The following is a 23,309-nucleotide window of genomic DNA, read 5'->3' as shown; positions in this document are numbered from 1 at the left end:
ACAGGCTAATCTAGGGCTCAGGGAACTGGACTCCTGGCCGGGCACCTGAGGACCAGTCTTTCCAAAAGGCCCTGTGGCCGTGAGTGGTGTGCTGGTGCCCTCTCCATCCCCCACCCCAGGACCCCCCCGCTACAGAGGGAAGAGCTGTGTGCAGGACCGAGAACCAAGGACGGCCCTTGTGGAGGGCTGGAAGGAGGCTCTCACCGTCGTCCGTGGCCAAGACCGTGACTTCGTAGATGTTGTTCCTCACGAACCGTTCATCCTCGCGGTCCAAGACGCCTGCAGCCGTGACCTGCCCACTGTCGGCGTCCATCGCCAGCCACCCTGCTGGGTCCCTCAGGATGTGGTAGCTGCACAGGGAAAGGTGAGAACCACGTTCAGAACACTCAGAGTTCTGCTGTCGTCACTCAAAGCCTCCTCACTCATGCTGACCGGCAGATGGACTCCAGCAGCAGGTGGGGGGACAGCGGAGGCTGAGAGAGAAGAAACATCTGCCCTCCGGGCCCCTCCTCGGGGTCTCCTGTCTCCGGAAGCGTAGGAAGGCCAGGTCCTGGGCAGGGTGATGGTCGGAACACTGACCAACCCTGACGGTACTGAGAACCACCCACCCAAGCGCACCTGTGCATTTGGCCGGCAGAGCCCAGCTCCAAGTACCTGATCTTCTGCTCCTCCTTGTCGGGGTCCTGCGCGGTGTAGACGCAGACGGTCTCCCCGACAGAGATGCCCTCCTGGACGTCGATGACTTTGGAAGGCGGGACAAACACGGGGGCCTCGTTCACATCCTCTACGTGGACCACTACAGTGGCCGTGGAGGTTGGGAGCCTCACCACGAACGGAACCTCGTTGGTCACTTCCACATACAAGGTGTGCTGGGCTTTGGTCTCAAAATCCAAGCCCTGGGAGGGGAGAGGAAGAAGAGGCTGAACCACTATTGGGTGAGGAGGCCCCATGGGGTGCTGAGGGTGCCAGGAGGCAAGGGCCTGCTGCGAGGGGTTGGGGGCCCCCAGGGACAGAATCCTGCCCAGAGCCTCTTCTGGTCCCTGCGCACACATCTACTGGAGCCTCTCAGAACACCCCAAAGACAACTGGCTTAGTCAGGTCTAAAATTCGGGTCCCAGCGGGGTGCTGATGTCCCCTGGGGTGCTTTGGAAACATGGAGGCATTTCTAGTTGTCAGAACTTGGGGTGCCACCAGCATCTACAAGTAGGGCAGGGATGCCACATCCCGCAATGTTGTGGACACAAAGAAGGGGCCTCACAGCCCATGCAACTCGTGAGTGTCCCTTTGGAAGCGTTCAGGAGTGTGGAAAACATGTTTATCATTGGTCTGGAGCATGTTTTCCAGATGACCCGAGTTCCTGGTGTGGTTCGTGGTTCTAATATACACTGCATTTCCTGGGATTGCAGCTGCTGAGGGGGCTCCTCATTTACTTTGTCCAGGACTTTCTCAAGAGTGAAAGGACATCAATACTGCTTGTGGCACGAGTCACCAGGGCGATGTGCGGCATCCACTGCTTCTGGATGGTTCTACAAACAGATGCAACTCACCAACCCCTCCTCAGGTTTTCCAGGGTAGCTGTGCCCTGAGGTTTACATACAGAAATACGTTTTATCTGTAACTTGTCCTGTAAGTTTTCCTTTTCCCTCCTTTTCTCACAGTTGGGCATTCTATTTTTCTAGAAGCTTTGAGTTAGGTAAGTTATAGTATAAGTGAGCTTCATTGCACAATGTAAAGGGGGCATCACAAAGTGTTTTTTATGGAGCCAGTGCTGTGGCACAGCGGGCAAAGTTGCTGCCTGCAGAGCCAGCTTCCCATATGGACACCAGTTCGAGTCCCAGCTGTTCCACTTCCCATCCAGCTCCCTGCTAATGGCCTGGGAAAGCAGTGGAAGATGATCCAAGTTCTTGGGCCCCTGCACCCAAGTGGGAGACCCAGAAGAAACTCCTGGCCCAGCTCTAATTGTTGAGGCCTTTTGGGAGTGAACCAGTAGATAGAAGATCTCTCTCTCTTTCTGCATCTGCCGCTCTATAACTCTGCCTTTCAAATAAATAGAGAAATCTTTTTTTAAAAAAGTATTTCTTATAAAAAAAGGAGACAGTGAATCTGAAATAGGTCATAAAGAATTTTTTTTAAAGATTTATTTATTTATTTGACAGAGTTACACAAAGAGAAGGAGAGGCAGAGAGAGAGAGAGAGAGAGAGAGAGAGAGTGAGTGAGTCTTCCATCCTCTGGTTAACCCCACAGATGAACGCCACACCTGGAACTGTGCTGATCCAAAGCCAGGAGCCAGGAGCTTCTTCCAGGTCTCCCATGCAGGTGTAGGGGCCCAAGGACTTGGGCCATCTTCTGCTGTTTTCCCAGGCCATAGCAGAGAGCTGGATCAGAAGTAGAGCAGCTGGGTATCGAATCGGCGTCCATAGGGGATGCCGGTGCTTCAGGCCAGGGCGTTAACCCACTGTGCCACAGCACTGGCCCCCAGTCATAAAGCATTATATAAAACTCTGCTTCTTGGGGCTGGCTCTGTGGTGCAGCAGGTGAAGCTACCACCTGCAGCTCTGGCATCCCATATGGGTGCTGGTTTGAGTGCCGGCTACTTCACTTCTGATTCAGCTCCCTCCTAATGCAGTTGTGGAGAGCAGCAGCAGATGGCCCAAGTACTGGGGTCCCTACACCCACAGGGGGATCTGGATGAAGCTCCTGGCTCCTGGTTCCAGCCTGGCCCAGCCCTGGCCATTGCAGCCATCTGAGGAGTGAACCAGTGGATGGAAGACCTCTCTCTCTGTGCCTCTGCCCTCCCTCTCTGTAACTCTGTCTCTCAAATAAATAAATCCATGTTAAAAAAAACACCCACAGCAAATCTGCTTTTTAAATCAGGCCATCCTTCCTACTATACTGTGAATAAAAGAAATCAAGGAGAGATCAGGACTGTTTTCTTTTTAAGATTTATTTATTTAAAAGGCAGAGTGACAGAGAGAGAGAGAGAGAGAGAGAGACAGAGACAGAGACAGAGACAGAGAGAGGGATCTTCCATTCACTTCCCAGGCACATTGGCAGGAAGCTGGATTAGAAACAGTAGCCGGGGCCAGCGCCACGGCTCCACAGGCTAATCCTCCACCTGTGGTGCCGGCACACCGGGTTCTAGTCCCGGTCAGAGTGCCGGATTCTGTCCTGGTTGCCCCTCTTCCAGGCCAGCTCTCTGCTGTGGCCAGGGAGTGCAGTGGAGGATGGCCCAGGTCCTTGAGCCCTGCACCCACATGGGAGACCAGGAGAAGCACCTGGCTCCTGGCTTCGGATCAGTGCAATGTGCCGGCTGCGGCAGCCATTGGAGGGTGAACCAACGGCAAAAGGAAGACCTTTCTCTCTGTCTCTCTCTTTCACTGTCCACTCTGCCTGTCAAAAAAAAAAAAAAAAAAAAAAAAAAAAACAGTAGCCGGGACACAAACTGGTGCTCTGATATTGGACGGCAGCGTCACAGGGGACAGCTTAACCTGCTGTGCCACAGAGCCGGCCCCCAGGCCTGTCCTCTTACAGCATCAACTGGATTCAAAGGTTTTTTGACCCTATGCTATACCCCAATAAGAACAAAAAATTGCAAATGCTGAAAGAAACAAGATGTTTTGAGGGGCAAGGTTATGTCTAACACTTAAGGAACTAGAACATTTTACTATCCAGACACCTACATAGGCTTTAGGGAGTAAACACAAAATCAGCACAGATTCCAGGAAAACCAAGACCCCTAGGGAGGAGCCCCTGGGGCCGGCCCTGGACACCGGGGTCAGGGCCTCGCGGCACCAGCAGGTCCTCAGTTACAACAGCGACTCTGAGCTGTCCGATGGGGAACAAGGGATTCCCCGACACAAGGGCCTGGTGCAACCCCGGGTAAGCGGCCTCAGGCCAGCGCTGGCCCCTGGGCCTGGAGACTGAAAAGCTGGAAATCCCCGGGGTGACCACCTGGACTCACCCTCTTGGTTGTCAGGATGCCCTGGTTGCTCTCGGGGTCGGTGGTGATGGTAAAATGGTCCCCGTCGTCACCTCCCACGATGCGGTAGGTAGCGCGCCACGCTGGCGAGTCGGGGCCGTCCAGATCAGTGACTGTCAGCCGCTGTATCTCCTGGCCCACGGTGTTCTCAGGCACCCGCGCCTCATACTGTCAGCGTGGGAAGCACAGCACAGTGAGAGCGGATGGTGGCCGTCCCCGACAGGCCGGCCCGCTCCTCGGCAGCCGTGAGTCCTCCATCCAGTTTCCGGGGGTCCCGTGCCCTCCGCCCCTTCCTGGACCACCAACCTCCTCAGCAGCGTTGCAGGTGTCAGCAAAGCAGCTGTGGGCCTGCTTTCCCTCCCCCAGGGCTCAGATGCCCAGGAATCACAGGTCTGGGTTCCCAAGCCCCAGGCACATGCAGCCACCCACCCAGCTGTGACCAGAAAGCCGTAAAGAAGGAGACGAGAGGGACAAGGCGCCTGACAACACTGGGGCACTGACCAGGAACTCTGGGGAGGTTCTAGGGCAGGTGGCAAGGACTAGGACATCAGCTTCCTTAGAACATATTTTATCCTTTTTTTTTTTTCTTTCCCCTTTGAGACATAGAGAAAGAGGGCTGGGCCAAGTGGAAGCCAGGAGCTGGGAACTCAATCCAGGTCTCCCACGTGGGTGGCAGGGGCCCAACCACTTGAGCCATCACTACCATCTCCTGAGGTCTGCACTGGGAGGGACCTGGCTTGGGCCTGGACTCTGACGCGGGTTGCAGGCGTCTTCCCCACTAGGCCAGACACCCTCCCCAGGACAGGTTTTTAATCAGGATTCGATAATGTGCAGCAGCCTGAATGTCTAAAGACGGAATGGAGGTCGCGCTCAGGCTGGCACCGAGTCCTTGGTCACTGGAGGCTTAGAAACACTGACTGGGGAGGGCAGGCAGGTGCAGGGCCCGGGCCAGTGAGAAGGTCTCACTTCAACACAGAGGTCCGTGCCCAGCTCTCCGCCTACAGCTGTGCCCAAGATGACGTCACGTGAAACAGGACAGCCCAGTGGGGATGGCGGGGGCTCGGGCTCACAGACCAGGGCGCAGAGAGGAGAGGCGGGCTGCCCAAGGTCACGGGCTGATGACAGAGTTCCCCGAGAAAGGGAAGTCTTTGGTCCTTCACCATCTAGTGCGGGAAACAGGCGTTACCTTCTCGGGGTCAAACGTGGGGGCGTTGTCGTTGGCGTCGAGAATTTCCACGATGGCCATGGCCGTGGTGGCGGAGCCGTCCCCGTCCATGTCCGTGGCCTGGATGGTCAGCCTGTACTCAGGGACTTTCTGGGGGAGAAAGCACGCAGAGGGCAGGCCCCTGGTGAGTTCAGCCATGGGGACGGACGGCCCCGGGGTGGGTGGGAGGGAGGGTGGGCATCTCTCTGTCTCCATGTCCACCTGAACCCTTGACTCATGGCTCACCCTCCCAGGAAGGAAGTGGAGCAAGGGGTTGGGGGAGGCGACCCGCAGGGCCGCACGGTGCTTCTGGGGTGGCCCTGTCCCTTCCCTTGGCTGCTCTGGCCTGGGAGTTGCGAACAGGCCTTGGGGCAAAGATATGAATTAGGAAACAGGAGGCGACTCCAGGGTCCACAGAGCCCATACAGCTTTGTGGCACACAAGGGACGAATCTGAGCGACGCACACATGAAGTGAGCCGTGCTGAGAGGAAATGAGAAAACCTACAGAAGATATAAAAAGTCTGCATTTTCCAGCTGCCTGCTCAGCCCCGGAGGAGAGTGAATGAGATCGCTGGCAGCGGGCCACCAGCCCAAGGGAGCTGTAGGACGGCGGCCTGTGGATGTAGCGGCCGCCGTCCCAGCTGCCGGGGCGATGGCGGGGGGCGGGGGGCACTGTTTGGCCCTGGGCTGTGGGAGCAGGGACGGGAGCCTGGGCAGGCAGCAGCTTCCCAAAGGGGCCCTCACCTCCCGGTCCAGGCCACTGGAGACGACACTGATGGTGCCGGTGCTGCGGTGGATGGTGAACATGCGGTCGTGAGGGTCTTTGGGCTCTTGGCTGTGCATGAAGTAAGCAACCACCCCGTTGTAGGTGTTGATGGCGTCGTCCTCATCCGTGGCCGTCACCTGCATGACAGGGGTGCCTGGGGAGGAGAAGGCGTGAGTAGGTTCCTTTCTTTCTCAGCTCCAATTCCAGCCTTACCCACTTCCAGGACTCCTCGGCTGTGCCCTGGTCAGCGGCTGGGACCTGCCTGCGAGTGCCTGGCAGGGACTGTGGCTGGCACTCATGCACCATTTCCCCTTCTTAGAAGCACATCCTTGGGACTGGCACTGTGGTGCAGCAGGGTAAGCCGCTGTCCACAGCACCGGCATCCCATACGGGCACCAGTTCAAGTCCTGGATGTTCTACTTCCGATCCATCTACCTGCTTTTGTGCCTGGGAAAGCAGCGGAGGATGGCCCGAGGGCTTAGGCCCCTGCACTCCATGGCAGACCTGAATGAAGCTTCTGGTTCTGGCTTTGGCCTGGCTCAGGGTCGTTGTGGCCATTTTGGGGGTGAACCAGTGGATTGAAGAAGATCTCTTTCCTTCCTCCCTCCCTCCCTCTCCCTCTTTCAAATAAATATTAAAAAAAAAAAAAAACACCCTCACACCCTCATTCAAGGCTGGACCCAGGCCACCTGAAACAAGGACTGCCCCCTGTGGCCCCCTGCAGCCAGCTCTGGCCACGGGAAGTGAGCAATGTCTAACGAATGGCACCTGGCTTCGGGGAAAGCATTTTCCCAGGCACAGGGCTCCTCCTTCCCATGCTTCCCCACTTCCAGGTGTGCCGGCTGCAGCTCCAGGGGCAGCCATGAAGCAACCTCGGGAACACAGCACGACAAGACCGACGGCACCCAGGCCTCTCACACTTTGAAGCCGGTTCCCAGCTTGTACTGGCAACCACTATACTTCCTGAATATAAAGAAAAGCAAGGAAAAGGCTTCGTCTTGTTTGAGCCCTTTCTATTTCGGGGACTTCTGTTATGGGCCATTTAACCAACTCACCATCCTCTGTAACTCTCCACAAGTCAGGGAGGGAAGGAGACCCCACCCCCACCCCGCCGCTGGCCCCGGCACTGTCTTTGAGGTCACGAACAGGACCCCGCTTCCCTTGTCTTCTGGGAGCCCCTGCCACCCTCCTCTCCAGCCCTGGCAATGTACGGCTGCTCTCCACGGCCACGGTCTCACGTCGCTCAGCCTTCGCTGCGTTCCTGGGAGCTGTCAGTCACTGAAGAACCTCGTGTCAGGTGCTCCGAGCTACCCGAGAGCATGCACGTGTGATTTGTGATCTTCACAGCTTTCTTTTTATGTATTTGAAAGGCAGAAGACATAGAAAGACAGAGATCTTATATCTGCTGGTTCATTCTCCATATGCTCCAGCAGCTGGGGCCAGGCCAAAACCAGGAGCCTAGAACTCCACTCAGGTGTCTCATGTGTGTGGCAGGGACCCAGGAACTTGAGCCATCACCAGGATGCACATTAGCAGGAAGCAGCATCGCAAGCGGAGCAGGGACTTGAACCCACGCCCTCTGATAGGGGATGTGAGCATCTTCAGCCCTGAGCCAAATGCTGGCCCCACGCGATTCTCCACAGGTGACATTAATCCCGTTTTTAGACGTGAGAACTGACACTCAGGGGCCACGAGCACTCCCAGGCTCACAGCCGGTAAAGAGGCAAAGTCCATGTTCAAATCCGCGTCTTTGTAGCTCTAAAGCTGTGGCTCCCAAACTTGGCTGACCACCTGAAGCTTCCCGAAAAGCTTCGAACACACAGGTTCCAGAGTCCTATTCTAGGACCACTTTTTTTTTTTTTTTTTTTACAGGCAGAGTTAGACAGTGAGGGAGAGAGAGACAGAGAAAGAGTTATAGACAGTGAGAGAGAGTGAGACAGAAAGGTCTTCCTTCCGTTGGTTCACTCCCCAAATGGCTGCCACGGCTGGCGCTGCACCAATCCGAAGCCAGGAGCTGGGTGCTTCTTCCTGGTCTCCCATGGGGTGCAGGGACCCAAGCACTTGGGCCATCCTCCACTGCCCTCCTGGGCCACAGCAGAGAGCTGGACTGGAAGAGGAGCAACTGGGACTAGTACCCGGTGCCCCAACCGGGACAAGAACCCGGGGTACCGGCGCCGTAGGCGGAGGATTAGCCAAGTGAGCTGTGGCACCGGCCTAGAACCACTCTTATCCAGGCATCTTGGCACTGGATTTCCAAGAGAATCCCAGGTAATGTGATGCACAGCCCGGAAGGTCAGGTGAGATGGGGATTTAAGAGTCTGGGCTGACCATCACATGATTCCAGAAGTCCACCCAAAGCTAGGTCTGGGCCTCAAAAATGAAAGGCTGGCCCTCCCCCAGGCCTCTTACCAGGCACCACCCCTTCCAAGACGCTCCCCCGGAAGACGTCCTGGGTGAACTTGGGCTTGTGGTCATTCTGGTCTGTCACGATGATGGAGATGTTCATGGGCTCCTCCACGGAGGCGCCGTTCTCCGACACAGCGTGGCCAAAGAGCTGTGGGTGCAGAGGTCGGAGGTCAGCCAGGGGCCGCCCTCCCCACTGGGCCCAGGACCCCACCTCTCAGGGGATGTGTACAATGGATGCTACAGGCTACTTGCCTCATACTTGGCGATCTTCTCGCGGTCCAGCGGTTTATTCAACAGCAGCCAGCCTGTCTCCTTCTCTATGGTGAAGACGCCCTCAGGGGGGCTGTCTGCCCCAGGCCCTGTGATGCTGTAGAAAATCTTGGTGCCTCTGTCCTTATTAGATTTGAGCTGGAAGCAAGAGCAATGGCAGCTGACAAAGTGACAAGTACATCACAACGACAGCAAAGGGCCAGAGAAAAGCGCTCAGTGGCACGAAACCACACACCCAGCCCCCACTGACTCTCAGGGAGGAGCCACAGTCCTACCTGATTCAGCCTCTGGGGGAAGGGCCCCTTGCCATTCTCAGAGACAGATATTGGCGGGATCACCCACTCTCTCTTGTGTCTTCGTAAGATGCGCTTGGATGGGGAGAACTTCAAGGCCTTCTTTTCCTGCAAGGAGAAAAGACTCAGCCCAGAGGTGCTGGGACACCCCCAGCCTCCTCCCACCAACGGGAGACAAGGGCGAGGAGAGAGGCCGGATGGGCTGCTGCACTAGGACGCTTGGAAGTCATCCAACAGTGCACATATCGAGGGGACCGACAACCTGCCTACCGCACATCGTTCCAGTGGAACACTGTGGGGCTCTATGACAGAGGCAGCAGGAGTCTGGCCACCCACCTGCGAGACCCGGACTGCATTCCTCCTGGCTTTAGCCTGGGCTCAGCCTCAGCCATTACAGCCTTTGGGGGAGTGCACTTGCTCGCTCGCTTACATTCCGCCCCTCTCAAATAAATAATGGAGAAAAAAGCATGGACTTGAGAACAGTATGTTAGTTTTCATAAAGGAGGAAAGAAGAGTATTTTCATATCTGTATGTACACAAAGCACACAGAGTATAAACAGCTCCAGCTGGAAAGACACTGGCCACCATGGTTAAAAGCATCTTGTCTTGGAGGGGTGGAGAGGACTTTAGGGAGACAGAGACGAGGGGAAATGTTTCATTGTGTAACCTCATGCAACTGTTTTTAAAAAATGTATTTGTTTATTTGACAGGCAGATCTGGGGGGTGGGGAGAGAATCCTCCATCTGCTGGTTCAGTCTCCAAATGACCACAATGGCAGGGTTCGGGTCAGGCTGACGCCAGCAGCCAGGAATTCCATTCAGGTCTCCCACATGGATGGGAGGAGCTCAAGTACCCGGGCCATCTTCTGCTGCCTTCCCAGGTGCAGTAGCGGGAGATGGATGGGACCCGGAGCAGCTGGGACTTGAATGGGTGCTCACATGGGATGCCAGCATCGCAAGTGGCAGTTTAACCACTGTGCCATGACACCAGTCCTTCATGGCTTAACTTTGTAATATCTTTTATTTCTGAACCATGTGACTAAATTTGCTATTCAAAAAAATTAAGTGAGGGGCTGGTGCTGTGTTGCCGTGGGTTAAGCTGTTGTCTGCAGCGCCAGCATTCCATATGGGTACTGGTAGGAGTTCCGGCTGTTCCATTTCTGGCCCAGCTCCTTGCTAACACACCTAGGAAAGCAGCAGAGAATGGCCCAAGTGCGTGGGCCCCTGCACCCATGTGGGAGACCCGGATGAAGCTCCGGCTCCTGGCTTTGGCCTGGCCCAGCCTTGGTTGTTGCGGCCATTTGGGGGGTGAACCAGCAGATGGAAGACTTCTCTGCCTCTCTGACACTGCCTTTCAAATAAATAAATAAATCTTAAAAAAAAAAAAAAGTTAAGTGACAAGAAACACAGAAGAGTGACCAAGGGCCTCAGGTCCATCTTCCTAGAGGCTCATGGGGTTGGCAGTCCCGTATTGGAGTTGCCCTCACTTGGGGTCAGTGTGGAAGACACAGGAAAAGGAGGAAAAAGGGGGGAGGAATCCCAGGGAGAGCGCAGCAGGTGGGTCCCGACAAGGCAACTCTTTGGCCTCCTGGCCTGACTCTCTGGCGCCCCTACTGGGGAGAAGCAAGCACTACCTCCCCTGAAGGGTTAAGGTGGTTCCCCTGGCCCCAGCAACCAAGGGCTCCTGCCCAGTGGTGGTCCTGCCCAGTGGTGGTCCTGGAATGCCTGGGGGAGGAGGGTAGCTTTCTCCTGTCCCACAGGTGAACACGATGCTCTACCTGGCCGGTGCCGCCATTCTGCCCAGAGAAGTAATTTTCGGTGCTGGGCGGGGCTGACTCTTGTCCAGGGCAACCTTCGAAAACTACTGTGGGGAAGAGAGAGAGCGAAGATTAGAGGCAGGGGCTTCCGGAAGCCACAACAGGGGAAACAAGACCTGACGTCAGTGTCCTGCCTGGATCAAGCCCTGTGACCAAGTGGCTGCCACGAGGGACTTGGCTCACTTCCTCCCACCAGCAGCGTGACGAAGGCGAAACGGGGCTTCCAGGTTTGGTCTCCAGAGGGCGGAGCCCCTTTGCGGTCAGCTTGTGGACTGAGCTCCTCTTTGTTCTTGAAGTCAGAGAACAGGATCGCAGACATCCAGTGACAGTGGCCCCAGGCGGCCAACTCAAGGTCACAGCTAGAGGCAAGTGATTTCCTGAGGGTCATCCTGTCACACTGCTGCCCACACAGGTCACTGGACAACCTCTGCTCGTGTGTTTGTCAAGTTCCTTCTCAGTCCTCCCCTCACTGGCCACCCTGTAAACAAGCACTCTGAGTCGGTAACTACCACTCACCAACCAGAGAGCAGAGCGGGTGAGGTTCTATAACACCGCCCCCAGGCAGGGACCAGCTTCCCTGCAGCTTGGAAGACAGGTCTGCCGGAGTCCCAGCCACACCGAGGGCAGTCACCGTCCGTGTTGCTACTCACCCTGCTGTGTGGCCGAAGCAGGAAACCAGGGAACACACAGGGGGCCACGCCCCACGCTCCATCAGCACCAGGCTGCAGCCCAGTGCTCACAGCGTCGCCGGGCTGCAGGATAGCAAGCACCCGGGAGCAGCACTGTCCCCGGCCACATACAGGCCGGCGGGGGTCTCCAAACTGGCCTTTGTAAAGGCTTCCCTTTAACCCCTTAGCATTCTTATTTTGGTTGAAAACTAATCTTTCCTTAAAACCCGAAAGGAAAACAGATGAGGTTCATTTTTTGACTCTAAAAGTAATTTTGAACATGATAAAGTAATCAAAGACTATATAAGAATATAACAAGTAGAATTCTAAATTAAGAATACGTAGGGGCTGGCGCTGTGGTGCAGTGGGCTAAGCCTCTGCCTGGGGCGCCAGCATCCCACAGCAGTTAGAGGCCCGGCTGCTTCCACTTCCGATCCAGCTCTCTGCTATGGCCTGGGAAGGCACTAGAAGATGGCCTAAGTCCTTGGGCCCCTGTGCCCGTGTGGGAGACCTGGGAGAAGCTCCTGGCTTCAGATTAGCTCAGCTCCAGCTGTTGCAGCCATTTGGGGAGTGAACCAACGGATGGAAGACTTTTCTCTCTGCCTCCGCCTCTCTGTGACTCTGCCTTTCAAATAAAAAAATAAATAAATCTTTAAAACAAACAAAGAAAGAATACATAAAGAACACTCAACAAGAAGTAAACCAACTGAAAAAAATTTGAAGAACTTGAAAAGACATTTATCCAAAGAAAATACACACAGCCAATGTGCACATGAACAGCGCTCAGGGCCGGCACAGTGGCGCAGTGGTTAGGCCGCTGCCTGTGACGCTGGCACCCCATGAGTGCTGGTTTGAGTCCTGGCTATTTTATTTCTGATCCAGCTCCCTGCTTATGTGCCAGGAATGCAAATACTTGCTTCCATAGATAAAGATTCAGGCTCCTGGCTTTAGCTGGGCCCAGCCTTGGCCAATACAGCCATTTAGGGAGTGAACCAGCTGTTGGAAAATCTGTTTCTCTCGTCCTCTGTTTAACTCTGCTTTTCAAATAAATGAAATAAATTTTAAAAAAGAAAAAAAATCCTCAATATCATTAGTCATTAGGGAAATGTAAATCAAAATCACAATGAGATATTGCTTTATACTAAGATATCTAGTAGTTAAACAAAAATAACAAGGGTTCACAAGGATGTGAAGAAACTAGAACCCTCTTGCGCTGCTGGTAGGAAAGTGGAGTGAAGCAGGGGAGTGGGGAATGGCTGGTAGTTAAATGTCGAATCACCATAGACCTGACAATTCTACTTGTAGCCACAGACCTAAAAGAAATGGAAGCAGGAAGTCAAAGAGGTACTTGTAAACAAGTTTTCATAACAGCATTATTCACAGAGTGTCCATCAACAGATGAACAAACAAAACGTGGTAGATAGACACAGGGGGTATTTTAAAGGGATATGGTTCAAACATCCTACAACATGGATGAACCTTAAGAACACTGTGCTAAGTGAAATAAGTCAGTCACGAAAGCACACATACTTTGTGACTGCACAGATATGAGGAGCCTGGAGTGGTCAGATTTACAGGGACGAAAGGTAACAGATAGAGCAGGTGTTGTGGTGCAGCAGGCTAAGCCACAGCTTATGTTGCCGCCACCCGATATCAGAGTGCTGGGTCAAGTCCCGGTTGCTCCGCTTCTGATCCCGCTTCCTGCTAATGCACCCTGGGAGGCAACAGATGAGGGCTGAAGTACCTGGGCCCTTGCCACCCACATGGGGAATCCAGATGGATTTCCAGGCTCCTGGCTCTGGCCCAGCCCAGCCCAGGCTGTTGCAAGCATTAGGGGAGTGGTCAGTGAATGGAAAATCTCTTTCTCTCTTGCTCTATTTCAACTAGATGTAAATAAATACAAACAAACAGGGGCTGGCGCTGTGGCGTGGTGGGTAAAGCCACAGCCTGCAGTGACAGCATCCCATATGGGCGCCGGTTCTAGTCCTGGATGCTCCTCTTCCAATCTAGCTCTCTGCTGTGGCCTGGGAAGGCAGTGGAAGATGGCCCAAGTCCTTGGGCCCCTACACCCACGTGGGAAACCTGGAAGAAGCTCCTGGATCCTGCTTTGGATTGGCACAGCTCTGGCCATTGCAGCCATCTGGGGACTGAACCAGCGGATGGAAGACCTCTCTCTCTCTCTCTGCCTCTCCTTCTCTGTAACTCTGACTTTCAAGTAAATAAATAAATCTTTAAAAAAAAAAAATACAAACAAACATAAAAAAGAAAGCAGCAGAGTAGTATCAGCTAGAGACAGGGGAAGGGGTTACTGTTTAGTGGGGAGTTTCTGCTTAGGATTATGAAAAAGTTGCTCCTATACTGGAGTGCCGGGATTTGAGTCCCAGCTCTGCTGCTGCTAGTGTAGACCCTGGGAGGCAGCAGTGATGGCCTGAGCAATTGGGTCCCTGCCACCCACGTGGGGGACAGATGGGGTTCCTGGCTCCCCACTTTGACCCTGATGCAGCCCTGGCCACTGTGGGCCACTGGGGAGTGAACAAGTAAACAGCAGAGCTCTTATACACTCTCATTGAAAAAAATCACCAAAAGGCTTGAATGGGTAGAAACACTGTGGTATATTCACAAAATGAAATCAATCAGCCACAGAGACGTCCAGCCACAAGGTGAGCCTAACAAACTAAGGTTGCCTGGTGGACGCCAGCTAGCAACAGGAAGGACAGGGGCATGGCTGGGGAGGACACAGACTTTCTCCCCCGCCTTCATGAGTGTGCAGGCGGGACAGACCCCCGTACAGATGAACAAGCGGGTTCATGGGCTTGGGCAGTGACCGTCACACAGGGCAACCCGCCACGGCAACTGACTCGAAGCTCGGACTCACACAGCCTCCCCAATCAAACACCATCAGTTTTAGAGAAGGGACAAGACAGAGGGAGGGGTTTCAGGCCTCCAGAGGTGGGGACCGTGGGAGAGCAATGCAGGGGGTAAGCCGAGGCAGGGAGACAGCCACGGCGTCCCTCAGAGCCGTCTCTGGTCTCCAGCCAGGGAGAGTTCACGTCCTGTCTTCAAGAGGAAAGGGGAGCGAGGTGGAGAAAGCTCTTCCCCCATTTGCTGCTTATCCGCTGTCTTTGGCTCAAACATATTTATGTCACGGAGGCATGTTTTGGGGTGACATCTTCTGATGCCCTTCAGTTATACCTCTGTTGAAAAAAGCTCAAAAGCAGGCCAGATCTAGGTGGAGGAAGTTAAGACACTGGCCATCTTTTGGGCAGAAGAGTTAGTGAATGGAGCGGGAGAGAGGCTCACGGGCCATGAAGAGCTGGCTGCAGCTCCCCGGAGCCCTGTGCTGTCCCCGGAGCCCAGGGGCTCACACACGCAGGCAGGATCCTCTGCGGGAAGCCTGGAATTCGCCCTCGACACAGAGAAGATTGCTTGGAAACCAGCGCTGCCTCCTTGGCGACACCTCGCTGCGGGAGGAAGGGGAAGCGGGGACCCAGGCCGGATTCAGCTGCCGAGGGTCCCAGGGGCCACAGGGTCCCCAAAGGGGCCACGTCCTTTACGTGTAGCCCAGAGCTTTGAGGAACCTTGCCTTGCCTTAGGGCTAGAAGACCAGGAATGAGACACGACCAAGGCGAAATCATCTTAAATACAGGGAGAAACCTAAATAATCTACGGGGCACTCCTCGGGGGGTGATTTATTCAGCTGTGCAAAGGGATACTTACAGCAGCGTTTTAAAATTACACAGGGACGTTCTGATGCTGCGAAGTGAAACAAGCGAAGCAGAACCCACAGTGCGTGTTAACTATGCACAGAGAAGAGTCGGGAAGAAAATGAACCTTCCCAAGGACCGAAGTTAGCAGCTGCTAATTTTCAAGCCCATTGCCTTAACCGCTCAGCCATGACGACCCACTGGCAACTTATTTTCTTAATTTTTCTACAGGTCAGTTTTCTCTTAACAGAAATTCCTGTGCTACCTCCCGGTTCGTACGTTGAAATCCTCACCCCCAGTACCTCACAATGTGACTGGGTTTGAAGACAGGGTCTTTAAGGAGGTGAGTAAGTCAGAATGAGGTCGTTAGGGTGGGCTCTAATCTCGTATGGCTGGCATCCAAAGAAGAGGACATCTGGACACAGGCAGTGTAGAGGGAGCTGAAGACACAGTGGAGCCGGGCACCCGGCACAGTGAGAAAGATGCCAGACAACTGTGTCCATCTCTCTGCCTTTCCAATAGATTCATTATTTATTTAAAAATTATTTATTGATTTGAAAGGCGAGTTACAGAAAGGCAGAGGCTGAGAGAGAGAGGAGGTCTTCCCTCCGCTGGTTCACTCTCCAGATGGCTGCAACAGCCAGAGCTGTGCTGATCCGAAGCCAGGAACCAGGAGCTTCTTCTGGATCTCCATTGCGGGTGCAGGGTCCCAAAGACTTGGGCTATCTTCTACCGCTCTCCCAGGCCACAGTAGAGAGCTGGATTGGAAAAGGAGCAGCTGAGACTAGAACTGGCACCCATATGGGATGCCGGCACTGCAGGCGGTGGCTTTACCTGCTCACTGCAGTGCCGGGCCCATAAATCTATAATTTTTAAAAGGAGTATACAGCAACATATTCTGTGCTAATATGCTAAAATTTCTATTCTTTTTAAGGATTTATTTATTTGTAAGGCAGAGTGACAGGGAAATAGAGGGAGCGGGAGCGGGAGATCTTCCTTTTGATGGTTCACCCCCAAAGAGCTGAAGCCAGGAGCTCCATCTGGGTCTCCCATGTGGGTGACAGCGACTCAAGAGTTTGAGACATCATCTCCTGCCTTCCCAGAGCATTATCAGGGAGCTGAATCAGAAGTGGAGTAGATGGGGCCGGTGTTGTGGTGCAGTGGGTTAATCCTCCACCTGAGGCGCCAGCATCCCATGTGGGTATTGGTTCTAGTCCCGGCTGCTCCTCTTCCAATCCAGCTCTCTGCTATGGCCTGGGACATGGGAGACCTGGAGGAAGCTCCTGGCTCCTGGCTTCGGATCAGCACAGCTCTGGCTGTTGTGGCCAGTTGGGGAGTGAACCAACGGATGGAAGACCTCTCTCTGTCTCTTCCTCTCACTGTCTGTAACTCTACCTCCCAAATAAATAAATAAAATCTTAAAAAAAAAAAAAAAAAAAAGTGGAGTAGCTGGGACTTGCAGCTGTATCCCATTTGGCATGTGGGCATCCCAAAAGGTGGTTTAACCTGCTACACCACAACACCATCCCCAACAGTCCTAGTTTTTAATTCGGTTTTTTTTGACACTTTTTTTAATATATATATATATATTTATTTATTTGAAAGGCAGAGACAGAGAGGACAGAGAGGTCCTTCATCCACTGGCTCACTCCCCAAATGGCCACAATGGCTGGAGCTGGGCCAATCCAAAGCCAGGAGCTAGGAGATTCTTCCAGGTCTCCCATGTGGGTACAGGGGTCCAAACACTTGGACCATCTTCCACTGCTTTCCCAGGTGCATTAGTAGGGAGCTGGATCAGAAGTGGAATTGGGACCAGTGCTGTGGCGTAGCGGGTAAAGCCACCGCCTGCAGTGCCGGCATCCCATATGGGTGCTGGTTTGAGTCTCTCTGTTCCACTTCCAATTCAGCTCTCTGCTATGGCCTGGGAAAGCAGTAGAAGATGACCCAAGTCCTTGGGCCCCTGCACCCAAGTAGGAGACCTGGAAGAAGCTCCTGGCTTTGGATCATAACAGCTCTGGCCATTGTGGCCACCTGGGGAGTGAACCAGCAGAGCAAAGACTCACTCTCTCTCTCTCTGTCTCTGTCTCCCTGTAACACTGCCTTTCAAATAAATAAAATAAATCTTTTTTAAAAAAGAAATACCTCTGGAAGGTGGCCCCAAAACTGGGCTTAGGGGAGAGAATCCAGTGCCTGGGGATGAGGATTCTCCTCCATTCTGACCCACATGACTGTGCTAGTTATTCCAACACTGGCAAAAAATAACAATCGCTTCGCCTATTCCTCTGCGGCCAGCAGAGAGCTCTCTCAGCGACTTCCTGGAATGACGGATTCTCCCCAGACGTTACCCAGCAGGAGCCTTGACTCCCCTGTTACTCAGATGCCTTAATCCCCAACTCTGAGAACTGCCACTCCTACGAGGTGCCAGTCACCCGGAAGTTCTCTTTGCCATCCACAAAATCTGCCCCCCCACCAGGAGTGCAGAACGCACACTACCCCGGATGCTGGCCCACGTCCACTGCCCTTTTGGTTCCAAACGTGTATAGCCCAGTCTCTGGGCCATGCATCTATCTCCCCAGGGGACACTGCCGGCCACTGAGCTCTCGGATGCAGGTGCGCGTGCCTCCCGCTCAGCCTGCATATCCCGCGGCACCAGCGTCAGCTGCGGCAGAGCACGGCCTGGGGTGTGAGTCCAGGCAGGCAGGGGCAAGCTTCCAACACCCACTCTGCCCGAGACGGCAGGCTGAGTGGCTTCCTGCGTGGATCCTCACATGACTACCTGCAAGTGGCTCTCCTTCCTCCCAGCCTGACACTCAGGCGGCGAGGGGCTGCTGGGGCTTCAAGTACACGAGGTGCCAGCAATCAGAAAGCAGCAGGAGCAGGTTCCAAACCCTACAGGCAGTCCAGGGATGAAGCACATGGGACTGGGAGTCTGAAAGATTCAGGCTCAGATGCCTCCTTACCCACTGCAAAACTGAGCAGATCACGTGAGCGCAGGGAAGCTGGGCTTCCTCCTCCGGAAAACAGGGATGGTAACACCCGCCCTACAAGGCCACCGGGAAGATGGACAGGGCCAGGCTGGCACACACCGAGCACGGGCCTGGCTCCGGGAGGCCCACCCACCACGAACCTGGCCCTCTGACTGCAGGTCCCGGCCTCCTCTTCTAGCACCGCGAAACTGTCTCCCGGAGCGGGCAGGCGTGAGCGTGGTGGCACGCACGCTTCACCCGACACCCGAGCTAAAGGGGAAGGGGGCCCGCGGGAGCCAGCTCGGCCTGCGTCGGCAGAAGGCAGTTTGCAGGCGTGCTCTGTGGTTTCCTGGGGGAGGCGCAGGACGGCCAGCTCACAGACGGGCTAACCTTTCTAGGGAAACTTGCTGCGGCGCCTGCGGGAACAGGAGTGGTTTTCTCTGCAAGGCCTGAGTCACCGGGAGGCTGGTGAACGGTCGGCCCTGGGGCAGATCATCCCAGCTTCCTTCCAGAAGCTTCCTGGCACCACAGGTGTTGTGTCACTGTTCCAAAATGAAACTGATCCGAAACCAGGTCTCACCCTCACTCACCCCTCTCCTGCCCCACCTTCTCACAGCCAACGAAGCAAAACCTCTCCCGCTCCCCGCTGCAGCCCAGCTCCGCGAGGCCACCCAGCTGGGCCGAGTCTGGGGGCATGAATGGGCTTGTGTCAAGCTGTTTCTGGGGTGAGCTGATGAGCGCCGATGAGCACACAGGGCAACACTTCAGACCTCAAGACGGGAAAACAAAGGCTGAACCTAGTTCTTACCTCTGCACCCACCTGGAACCTCAAAGTCACTGGACTGCTTCAGCCTGTTTCCCCCATGGGATTTTTGTTTATTTGTTTTTTAAATTAATTTATTTTGACATATAGAGTTAGACAGTGAGAGAGAGAGAGACAGAGAGAAAGGTCTTTCTTCCATTGGTTCACCCCCCAAATGGCCACTACAGCCGGAGCTGCGCCGATCCGAAGCCAGGAGCCAGGAGCTTCCTCCTGGTCTCCCATGCGGGTGTAGGGCCCAGGGACCTGGGCCATCCTCCACTGTACTCCCGGGCCACAGCAGAGAGCTGGACTGGAAGAGAAGCAGCCGGGACTAGAACTGGCGCTCATGTGGGATGCCGGCACCTTAGGCAGAGAACCAAGTGAGCCACGGCGTCAGCCCCTGTTTATTTTTTGTTTCTATTTGAAAGGTAGAGTGACAGAGAGAGAGAGGATCTTTCAATCGCTGGTTTACTACCCAAACACCGCAACAGACAGGACTGGGCCAGGGTGAAGCCAAGAGCTAAAACCTTCATCCAGATCTCCAGATCTTGGTAGGGACCCAAGTACTTAGGCCATCATCTGTTGTCTTCCAAGTGTGTTAGCAAGAAGCTGAATCAGAAGGCTGGGCCAGGACTTGAATCAGCACTCTGACATGGAAACCACCTCAAGAGACAGCGTGACCTGCTGAGCCACAGCAGCTACCCCTGCCCACTGCAGGATTCGGAATCACGAGGCTGATGAAGCCGATGAAGAGGCGTCTGCTGGAGCAGTGGGCTAAGCTGCTGCCCGAGACAGTAGCATCCTGTAAAAGTGCTGGTCAGAGTTCCGGCCGCGCCAGTTCCAATCCAGCTCCCTGGTAATGCACCTAGAAAGGCAGAGATGGCGCAGCTCGGGCCCCTGACACTCACATGGGAGACCCAGAAGGAGCTCCAGGCTCCTGGCTTCAGCCCAGCCTTTGCAGCCATCTGGGGAGTGAACCAGCGATGGAAGATCTCTCATTTTCTGTCTCTCCCTCTCTCTATAATTCTTTCAAATAAATAAATATTTTTTAAGATTTATTTATTTATTTGAAAATCAGAATTACACAGAGGCAGAGAGAGAGAAGGAGAGACAGAGAAATCTTCCATATGCTGGTTCACTCCCCAGATGGCCACAGTGGCCAGGGCTGGGCCAGGCTAAAGCTAGGAGCAAGGAGCTTCTTCCAGGTCTCCCAGGCATGTGGGTGCAGGTGCCCAAGCATTTGGACCCTCTTCTGCTGCTTTCTCAGGCTCATTAGCAGGAAGCTGCATAGGAAGTGGAGCAGCGGGGACTTGAACCAGTGCCTGTATGGGAGGTGGCACTGCCGGTGGTGGCTTAATCCACTATGCCACAGCACCAGCCCCATAAATCTTTATATATTTTTTTTAAGGTACTAGCTGTCCCAATATAAACTGAAAGCTGTTAGCAGTGAGCCTAAGTGCACAGTTCCTGGAATATTGTTAGGAACAAGGGGAAAAGTCAGTAACCTGAGACTGCTTCTAGAAAAATTAGCAACCACAACAAACCCCAGAACTGTGTGTCTGCACCTCAGAAAAGACATCCAGTGGAACCAGGAGTCAGAGTTCTTCTCAAAAACCTTCCTGCCGAGCCTGGCCTCAAATCCTTAGCTGGCACCACCATAAAACCCGGGCGAGGAGAGCCCAGCGCCTGGGGGTGGGAGAGCGGCTGAACAGGAAGCTTTTTAAGCAGACTTACAAGAACTGGAGAACTCAGTCCTCTTACGTCCCAGGTCCACCTGCAAGGTGGCACCGCTCAGACACTTCCAAACTCCCAAGGGAGCACCCTTGGTGGTCAGGAGCTTGTCTTCCCCGCTAGCACATGCAGGTGCTGTGAAGTCCCAATGTCCCACCTTACTGGGTTTCCAGCAAAATAAAACAACTCACTCCCGGTGGATACAACAGCTGTTCAACGATCAGTCTGGGGGCAGGCATTTGGCACAGCAGCTAAGCGACGGCTCAGGATGCCGCATTCAACATGGCGGTGCCTGGGTTAGGGCACTGCTTATCTCTGTCTTTCTCATTCTGTTTCTCTGCTTTTCAAATAAAATGAAAATAAATCCAATTTTAAATTGTTCTTTAAAAAGATTAACCTGGATTTTGCTGATTTCTGAGAATTTTAACCAAAAGAGAAGAATTAATAATTTGACCGAAATGCAGCTTGGGGAGTTGGGGGAGAGCCTAGGAAGTCTCATTCTAGCTTGGTTTAGATATTTCTAGCTCACAGAGCAAACAAACTTGTCCTTAAAGCTATCACTGCCTTCCATTAAGTGGCCCGGAAGTGAACTACTTAGAGAGAAAAGTCCACTAAGAAATATAAAATAAAAGGACAAGTGCTACAGAATACTTGGGAACCATGTACTGTGATATATGAAGGTGCTTCAAAGAGTTCCTGGGAAAAAACGGAGTTAGGAGTGGGCACTGTGGCGTAGCATGTTAAGCCAGCATTTGGGACTTCCCATCCCATATCAGAGAGCTTGTTTGGAGTCCCAGATCCTCTGCTTCCAATTCCACTTCCTGCTAACAGGCCTAGGAGGCAGCAGATGATGGCCCATGTATTTGGTTCCCTGACACCCATGTGGGAGACCCAGATGGAGCTCTTGGCTCCTGGCTTCCACCTGGCCTAGTCCTGTGGGCATTTGGGAAACGAACCAACACATGGAAGATTTTCCCCCATTTCCACCCCCTGCCATCTCTCCCCCTCTCTGCCACCTTGCCTTTTAAATGAATTAACAAATTTTTAATGAAAAAAATTAAATCAAAGTTTATTTGGGTACAAAGATTCTGAAATCTATCCATAGTTTTTGAAAAATAATATGTATTTGAATGTAAATTGGTACAACATATCTGATGATTAAGAAGCCTTAAATAGGCCCTTTTTTTTTTTATAAAAGATTTATTTAAAAGGTGGAGCTACAGAGAGGCAGAGGCAGAGGCAGGGAGGGAGTGAGGGAGGGAGAGAGAGAAAGAGAGAGAGAGAGATATTGATCTTCCATCCACTGGTTCACTCCCCAAATGGCCACAATGGCTGGAGTTGGACCAATCTGAAACCAGGAGCCAGGAGCTTCTTCTGGGTCTCATGTGGGTGCAGGGGCCCAAGGACTTGGGTCATCTTCCATTGCTTTCCCAGGCCATAGCAGAGAGCTGGATTGGAAATGGAGCAGCCGGGACTTGAACTGGTGCCCATATGGGATGCTGGCACTGCAGATGGCAGCTTCACCCGCTACACCACGGCACTAGCCCTTTAAATAGGCTTTTTGAGCCAGGAACTGTACTACAAAGTCATCCCAGATGAGACAAAACCTTACTTGCAAGAATGTTCATGCCTGTTGCTTAAATGGCAAAAAGAGAGAGAGAACAGAGAGAGAGAAAGAAAGAAAAAAAGTTCTCAAAACCCTGACTTTCAAAATACTTATGCTGTGCTGTGCTGTGGTCACTCAAATGCCTCACATACAACCTTGAATGTCTTAAAAGAAAAACTACCCAGGAAAAATAGTGCTCTGCAGAAGTGGGGGAAATTAAAAAGAGGGCGGGGGGGGGGGGGAAGTAGGTCACAAAACAGCCATTTATAGTGCAGGCCTGACAACTTATAACATAAAACATTAATAGCCTTGTACTTGTACACTAGAAAGGCAAGAGAGAAGGCTAAGCCCTGGTGTCAGGAAGGTAGCCTGGCTGTCCCCCCACCCAGGGACGTGCAGGCAAAGAGGACCAAGATGCTGGCGTGGGAGCCGAGCCTCAGTGAGGACACCAATGGGGAGGTCACAGGGTGCTGGCATGCACGCTGGGCTCCCAAGGGTCCTCGGGGCAGTTTGACTGACAGCAGTGACCAAAGCGCATGCCGGGAGGCCCATTCTCCTGGCTGGCAAGCTCCAGGCAGCTTTTCAAGTCCCCAGGGCTACGAAAGGAGGAGGAGCCACTGCCACGGAGCCCTAACCCACACGTCACCATCTTTGAGAGGCCAAGGAGTCAAGCACCATGCTGGAGACGAAGCTCTCGGCGGAAGGCTCTGTCACCCCCAGCCGCTTTAACACGGGCCATTGGCCCCTGGAGGGCAACGGGACCCTGGTGCGGTGTGGCTTCACCTGGCAGATGGCCCCCATCCGCACTCCCTGGACCTGAATGCTCTTCCCCAAGATGGAGCGTTTGAGCCGCTCAGCCCGGTGCAAGCCCTGGTGCCGCCCCTCTCCAACGCACCAGGAGACGGAGCCGGTTTATCAGAGAAGCAGGGCTGGGCGACCAGCTGGAGGCACTGGGGCTGGGGTCCTCGCCTCGGCTCGGACACGCTCCACCAAGACCTGGGGAGGAGGAGACGGGGAAGGGACTTGGAAGATACCGCTTAAGTGTTTGTTTCATTTCAAGGGAAAGGTCCTGGACGGGTGGACTGCATTTTGCTTA

At 53.8% G+C, this 23,309-nt stretch overlaps 1 protein-coding gene across 2 annotated transcripts in view; it reads right to left on the bottom strand.

Annotated features, from left to right (window-relative positions):
* Positions 1-23,309, bottom strand: part of CDH3 (cadherin 3) — a 46,863-nt gene that overhangs the window by 8,680 nt on the left and 14,874 nt on the right. The window contains exons 3-11 of one of the 2 annotated variants that reach the window (XM_008257527.5): positions 10,698-10,783; positions 8,903-9,028; positions 8,610-8,765; positions 8,361-8,505; positions 5,930-6,105; positions 5,167-5,295; positions 3,963-4,148; positions 655-896; positions 205-350 (exon numbers count right to left, since the gene is read on the bottom strand). In XM_008257527.5, the coding sequence (XP_008255749.3) occupies positions 205-350; positions 655-896; positions 3,963-4,148; positions 5,167-5,295; positions 5,930-6,105; positions 8,361-8,505; positions 8,610-8,765; positions 8,903-9,028; positions 10,698-10,783 (1,392 nt within the window). The remainder of the gene's footprint in view (positions 1-204; positions 351-654; positions 897-3,962; positions 4,149-5,166; positions 5,296-5,929; positions 6,106-8,360; positions 8,506-8,609; positions 8,766-8,902; positions 9,029-10,697; positions 10,784-23,309) is intronic. The other variant, XM_017342321.4, reaches the window with a different exon arrangement.

Source organism: Oryctolagus cuniculus, chromosome 18 (genome assembly GCF_051225735.1).
Source record: "Oryctolagus cuniculus isolate XC-2025 breed Fujian yellow rabbit chromosome 18, ASM5122573v1, whole genome shotgun sequence".
Classification (NCBI taxonomy): Eukaryota; Metazoa; Chordata; class Mammalia; order Lagomorpha; family Leporidae; genus Oryctolagus; species Oryctolagus cuniculus.
This window is presented reverse-complemented; position numbering and strand designations above follow the sequence as displayed.